The following is a 7,730-nucleotide window of genomic DNA, read 5'->3' on the forward strand; positions in this document are numbered from 1 at the left end:
CAAATGGTGAAGATCACTTCCTCTTCAAGTTCGGCCATCCGAAATTTTTCAAAAAAGTTAAATTAAAGGTTCTGAACAATGCCGTTAAGATCTGGAATCAAATAAGATCTGTCACACAGATTCCATATTACAGTAATATGGCTCCAATATGGGATTCCCCAGGCACCCCTGACTGCTTAAAAGACTCTTTATCAAACCCACTTAGGCAAGCTGGAATTGAAAAATGGGGACAACTTCTATCTGGAAACTCCTTGTTATCATGGGATCATTTGCAAATAATTACAGATCGTAAAATCTCGAAGTTTAAATATTATCAACTGAGCAGCTGGGTAAGCACTATTCCAAAGGGAGCCTCAGATCCGGAGAATCTAGAACCAGAGATGATGAGTGAAACGGTATTAAAAAAAGAAGTATCAAAATGGTATTGGGCACTAATTGAAACAGAAAAAGAAGACCCAACAATTGCTGAAAAAATATGGAAGAAAGACTTACAAAATGAAGCTTCAGACCTTTGTCAAATCTGGAAAAAATCAGTAGAAAAATGTTGGTCATGTGTAAAGGCCGCTCCATTAAAAAGGAATCACCTTTTCTCTATACATAGAGCGTACTGGACTCCTAAAAAATTATCAAAATTCAAAGGCGCTACAGTAAAATCGTGCAGCAAATGCGGAGAGGAAAAAGCGGATGATATACATATGTTTGGTGGGCGCCCTTCGCTTACACAATACTGGCAAGAAATTGGTAAGACTCTAACTGCAATACTGGAAACTCCGATAACTGTGAGTATTATTTTAATTATTTTTGGGATACACTGTACTACTCAACTTAATCAGATAAAGTTAGACAAACATCAAGAAAACTTACTATTTGTCATGATCCTATTAGCACGTAGAGAGATATGTATTAATTGGACAAAACCAGTTCCTCCAACACATGAAAGCTGGTTAAATACTGTAATAAGAATTAGTAGTTTAGATAGAAAAGGGAAACAAATCAAAAAGATGAAATATTGAGAGATCCTGGAAAATTACATTGAATCTAGACAATAATCTATAATCTCTCCTTGCCAGAGGTCCCTCTGCTTGTTTTTTTTTTTTTCTTTTTCTTTTTCATTCCAATGATTAAGCGGACAATAATTCCTGGCATGACTTGAAGTCTGTCAAATATCCAAAGGGTCTTAGATCTCCCGAAACGAAGGAATTATTGAGTAAGATGGAGGTGTGCGGCGGAGAACTGATCAGATCAAGAACGAGACATACCCCTTGTACCACCCGATAGACGATCAGGGGCAGCCTTTGTGAAACATCTTGTTCGGATACTGTCGGTCTCCCAAACGCCTTTCTTTCTTTTGCATAACCCGCAATATGAGGATTTAAAAAAAAAGATGCATGCACAGCATTCCCCCCATACCATCATCCTTTCCTTAACCCTTTGCTTTGCGGCTAAGTGAACCCGAGTCCAGTACTGCTAGCACTATACAGGAGCAATGCATCATGGGACATGTAGTCAGGAAATGAAAGACCATGTCATACAGCACAGCAACCACCAAGTTAGGGAAGTGATTGCAGAGAGAATAAAGCTAAAGTGAGAAATATTTAATTGTAGTGACTGTGAGACAGTAGCGCTTAGTTGATGTACGCTCATATGTCCCCAGGTGACACATCTCACAGGCGTTCCCAGGAGACTAAAGGCACGGCACCAGAGAGGGATGAGAGTCAGGAGCCAGGTCCAAGTGCACAGAACGTATCACAGGACACAGGTGCACCAAGTAGCCATCCTCCTTCACAAGACACAGAAATTGCTCCAGAGTTGCAGGCGTCCCCAGAACTATCACAACCCCCTCTGTTGCTGTCATCCCCAGAAATGCCAGCATCACAGCATGAGACAACACCTGCATCACAACCAAGCAGGAGGCATGTGGTGGCCCCACTATTAGAAATGGAATCATCAGCAGGTGACATGGAGGGGGAAGACACACACACCTTGCCTGTGGATGGTAGCTCTGCCACACTGCAGTCCAGTGCAGAGGTGGGCGACACTGGTGCAAGACGCCGCAGAGTCCAAGAAAGCAGTGCAGCTGCACGTGTGGAGGGTCCAAGTGTGTTCCCTGGCCTGGAGGGGAGCATGGTAAAAATCCAGAGGATGCAGGGAAAAGCCATCATGTCTTGCCAAAGCCAAATGAGAAACGTGAACAACAACATGGGAGACATAGGAAAGGGCATCAGGGAACTAGTAGATGTCAACAAAGAGATGGCTGCAGGGATGCGTGAAATGTCACAATCGGTCCAGCTTCTGTGCACCAAACTAGACAACGAATTTGCATCAAGGCACAAGGAAAGGCAGCGTGCGCATGAACAAAATAAAGCCATCAACCGCCTGGCCACAGCCACATCCCTGCTATGCAGGAGAAGCATAAACATGCAGGAGGGACTAACCCAAAACAGTAATGAGGTCACTAGGGGCATGGCCAGGATGACCAGTGCTCTTGAGGCGCTGTTAAATGCACAAACAGCACAAACTACTGCTCTGGATGTGCCAGAGAGTGAAGAGAGCACAAGTAGGAGCAGCATGGCAAGCTCCCTTGTCGTAGAGACAAGGAGGAGCAGCAGGCGCCACGCTGAGGTTACAGCCCAAACGCAAAGTGAGCACAGCGAGCACCAAACAACTGGCACTGGTAAGCGTGGACGCAAATGAGTATTACAGTTCATGGGGAAGTGACCCAGGACTCACATCATCGAATGTAAATAATTTGTGTTGCACATTTGTGCATTAAAAACCTAGGTAGTGACACAATTAAACTACGTTGGGTGCATACTCCACCTGTCTGTGTCTCTTTACTTACTTAAAAAAAGTTGCATGTGATCTCTTCCCATCTGTGTCTGCCATCAGTTGGTGTTGCAACTCTAGTTGTGTGTGGTTCAGGCACTGCTTGCTCGTCATCATGGTCCTCAAAATCAGAGATATCCACTTTGGTGCCCTTCTTAACCGCAAGGTTGTGCAACATTGCACAGGCTGCAATCATCTTGCAGCAGGTGACTGGTGTGTACTGGCGGGCCCCTCTTTTATGTAGGCAGCGATACCTGCTCTTCCACAGACCAAAGGTGTACTCCACAATATTTCGGGTAGATTTGTGTGCCCTGTTGTATCTCCTCTGGCTGGGTGTTGAAGGGTTGAGGTAGGGTGTGAGGATGAAGGACCGGAGGGCATATGCACTGTCCCCTATTTGTAACAAGAAAAAAACATTACTCACATGCACACAAACACATCCATCTGCAATATGTATCAAGGGAGTTTCACACACTGTGTTACCTAGCAAGTATCCTTCGCCAAATTCCCCCGCTGTCAGGCGTGCGTAGATCCCACTGTTTTGGAAGATGTAAGAGCTGTGGGTACTCCCGGGAAATTTGGCTACTATGTCCGTGATGATGTACTTGGAATCACAGATCACCTGTACATTTATGGTGTGGGTGAACTTCCTGTTCCTATGTACTCTGTGGCAGCAGGTGGACATATCGGTATGTGGGTGCCATCAATACAGCCTATGATGATGGGGAAATGCGCCATCTGATAAAAGTCAGTCTTGGTCCTGGTATGTGGGTGCCATCAATACAGCCTATGATGGTGGGGAAATGCGCCATCTGATAAAAGTCAGTCTTGGTCCTGAGCAGTTCTGCATGCGTTGCAGGGAAGCTGATGTAGTAATGCATTCTCTGCAACATGGCGTCTAGGAATTTTTTTAAGAAACGGGACAGGCAGCTCTGGGACACCCCACCTACCGCAGCAACCACACACTGGTAACTCCCAGATGCAAGCAGGTGTAAGCTGCACAGCACCTGCACATGGGGTGGGATGACGTGCGCCCTTGGGGTTGGGTGGTCCAACAGTGGGTGGAGGTCCCAGATAAGGTCCAGGATGGTTTGGGGGTCTAGCCTGTACCTTTGTAGGATCTCTGGCTCAGTTAGCTGGAATAGGGTGATCCTCTGCCTGTACACCTGCTCCTCCCTTCTCCAGACCCTCTCTCCTGTCTGTAACCCGTAGCCCCCTTGCAATCACGTAGAATGCCGCCATTCTGGTGAAACTGTTGCATTTTGGGCCCTTTTTTATAGCCTGCACCTGGTTACCACCGGATTTCAATCTATGGTAAATACTGACTCTTAAATACCGAATTTCATGCAAATTCGGTATTTAAGAGGTTACCTACATCTCAATAGTCATTTTTACCATTTCTTAATTTCCAAATCGGTACATTTACCGATTCGGTAAATTTACTGATTCGGAAACTTTACCGATTCGGTAAATTTACCGATTCGGTGAGGTTTCCGATTAGTTAAATTTACCGAATCAGTAAATTTACTGAATCGGATGTTTTTGTGTCCCCTACATCTCAAAAGCCAAATACAGGTCGGTAAAGGCCGAACTTCGGTATTTTCGGACTTTACCGACCGGTATTTGGTTACCTACATCTGGCCCATAGTCATTTACAATGCCAATAGCTTAAACTCACGTAAATGCAAGACCTATTGTATAGCAAATACATTTGCCGCCGGTGCTATTAAAATGTTTTTTAAAAAAGAGAGCGTGGCCTACAAAGCTATTTGAGAAAATAGTGCTCGGTGGCTGTAATTAAAGCCTGCCAAGTAACAACACGCGTAACAGGGGATGTCGCTATGGGAGTTTACAAAATGAGACAAGGCAGTACTAAGGAGGGACTGCTGAGCCTATTGACCAATGAACAGCCACAGTTTACAGTGGACAATGACACAAGCCAATGTAAAATATGGGCAGAGCTACAAGTCCCTATGTGAATACAGTATGCCTACTACATTCATCCTGTACTTCTGTATAGCGGGGTATTCATATTTTGCTTACAGTATTCACATATATGTTAAATGTGCATGTATGGAGAGATTACAGCTTTATTCTTGCGTAAATCTGATTTAGGCCACCTAGAACAAAATTCAGGAATCGGATACCAAGCTTTGACTACATATTCTGCTGTTCATTTGGGACCTCCACTCACAACCCTGGTCTGTGCACAGTCACCTCCTGCCCTCACAGTCCAACCAAGGAAACAGGCTACCAGACGGCAGGCAGAAGAAACAAACAATCTCCACAAAGGCTGAACTGTCTAATCCCAAAAACCTGACAGCAGCAGGACGGGGCTCCTCTCTTATGCCATCTTTCATTGTCTGCTTTACATTTCCAGGCATTAATTGGGGCAAGGAAACGCGCCGCGGCAGCACTGACGTGAATGTTAATCAACATTAGCATAACAACGGTCATAGAGCAAAAACATGGTGCCATGTTTGTTAGTGGCAGGTTAAGTATTTGCAGGGAGCAACCAATGTGCTCCCTTTCACCTCATGTTGCCAAAAGATTTTAGGAGGAATTTGCGTGACAATTAGCAAGGTCAAATTTAAGACTTAACTGGGGATTGCCACAGGTTATGTTGTGTGTTTTAAAGACCAGCGCTCTGCAAGTAAAACGATGGTAAAAATGCGAGTGAAAGAAAATTAATTATGTACGACAATGTACATAATGATCCCTGGTGGGCTGATATTGTGAGTGTGCAGAAACAAAATGAGGGCCAGCCTGAGAAGAGTTGCATTATGGGTACGATAGAGTAGAGAGTCAATAAACTAACACAGGGCAATGCCTTCCAGAATCAGAGGCCGTGCTGGGGCTCGGGGTAAAGCTGGAATGCTCTGAAGTATTTAAATGCAGTGTCTGGGACTGCGACTTATGGAGGGGTGTGGAGTTTTGTGGGGCTAGCTCTCTTGCTGTAGGTGGCCCGGCCTATTGTAAGGTGGCGGCAACACACTATGGGGCAGATTTACAAGCCCCTTGCCCCACTTTTGCGTCACTTTTAACATTGGAAAAGTGACGTAAAAGTGGCACAAGGACCTTGTAAATCTGCCCCTATGTGTTTAAACTTACTGCATGCATGGCTGAGACTGGCACTGTGATGGGGGCTTCAAATGCTTGGAGTCACAGCCTTCCCTGGTCAATAATTGCAAGGTCAGGTATAGCTGTTAATTGCACGTTTCATCATTTCGCAGCCCAGCCTTCAGCTTGGCCCACAAAGGCACAGTGAGCATTTAACAGCTATTAATGACCTCAACAGAAGGCAATAACGCTTAAATAAAGACGATAACAGCAGGGATGAGGTCTGTCCATTATCACTGGAGCATTGTGTGAACACCAATGTGTCCACCTATTATCTTCGATGCACCTTCAGCTGCAGAATTATGAACTAGTGTTATTCATTTTTCGAGTATTTTGATTTTAAAGATGTGGGGGTGTAACAAGGAAGGATTGCATGCCTGGTTTCTATTGCCAACATTCTGGTCATCGTAATTTTCTTCTTTCTTCGGAACTTATGCAACACATGACTTTACACACAGCACAGAAAGAAGCAATGACAAAAGTTACCACACAAGTAACACTTATGACTGACAGGGAGGTCAATGGCGCGGTCTCAAGCTTAGTATTCTGTGCTACGACCATTAAATAGGAGTCCTAACTCAGTTGTGCCGTCCGTGACGTAGCCAATGTATCAAGTGCAATGAGGCAAATGGGCCCTTTGGCCGATGTTTACATTCTGACATTCAGCAATAACAAGGGTTCAGTGTGCCCCGGTGCCACTCCACCTGCTACCAATATGGTAGTTACACCCCTGTGGAAATCAGTGCGTATGCTGTTGAAATCAATTAATAGCATGTGCTCCCTAAAACTGTCCATAAAACCTTCAGGGGTGCGCGTGGGCACTGCCAGTTTTACAATGTGTTCCAGGCGAAACTAAACTATGAATTCCAAATGCAGTTCAAGTGCTCCTTACGTTTGCCCAACACGTGGAAACTTGAACCCTGCTTCTAAACGAGTTCCATGGACATGTTTCAGCAGCCAGGCCTTGGAAATGTATAGTGGAGTTGAAATACACTCTTGGCGCAGGAACAATTTACCTGAAGAATATATTAAAGACACATTAAATATAGAGGTGATGTCGCTGCACCAAGGTAACATGATTCACTAAAGAAGATGCCACTGGTAACATTTGATGCTACCCACTGAGTTCTACAAAAACGTACAAAGTCGATACGTGTCAAATTCTCCCACACAAGTTTTTTTCTTTGCCGCTTCCGAGATGATCTGGAGCCGACTGGGGAAGAGGGAAAGAAAGGTAAAGTGAACGCGCGCCATGCGCGTGTTGTGCTTAGACGCCGGGACCAAACACGTGCACATCGCAAGTCCAGACACGTGCACATCGCCTATCCCCCTTCTGAACAAAAATTGATGACAATAGTCTCGCCAAGCAAGCTTCGCATGCGCTGTGTGCTAGGCAAGACCTAAAAAGGAATTTTAGTTGCGGGTTATGCTGTTGTCACTATACACAAAGTTATTGAGAGTCTATGTTAACTGCATGCAGTGTTTGAGCAAGTAGCCAGACCGGTAGCCATCAGCTGTGCCTTAATTTTAACTGTACAGAAAACTGTAACTATTTTCAATGTCTCCAGGAACACCTTTGGAGTAGCCCACAATTTTTGGGCTCCTCTAGCTGCAGCAAGGGTTCCACACCTCTGCAGGTGCCCCCCTTAAAAATGGGTGTTTCGTAAAACATTTACTTGATGTTCTTCAGTTACCTCCCAAAGTTGCTATTGTCAAATGTGCTGCACATCAATCCATTTATGATGTGTCCAGAAGAAATGCCTTTGCTGGTTAAACTAACAAAA

The 7,730-nt window shown here is 44.8% G+C and overlaps 1 protein-coding gene across 1 annotated transcript; it reads left to right on the forward strand.

Annotated features, from left to right (window-relative positions):
• The first annotated feature begins 1,644 nt into the window (after positions 1-1,644).
• Positions 1,645-2,694, forward strand: LOC147748778 (uncharacterized). The gene has a single exon (XM_086928462.1). It carries the CDS (start codon positions 1,645-1,647, stop codon positions 2,692-2,694), a length of 1,050 nt encoding a protein of 349 aa, XP_086784588.1.
• Positions 2,695-7,730: the final 5,036 nt, after the last annotated feature.

This window comes from Lissotriton vulgaris, chromosome 1_1 (assembly GCF_964263255.1).
Source record: "Lissotriton vulgaris chromosome 1_1, aLisVul1.2, whole genome shotgun sequence".
Classification (NCBI taxonomy): domain Eukaryota; kingdom Metazoa; phylum Chordata; class Amphibia; order Caudata; family Salamandridae; genus Lissotriton; species Lissotriton vulgaris.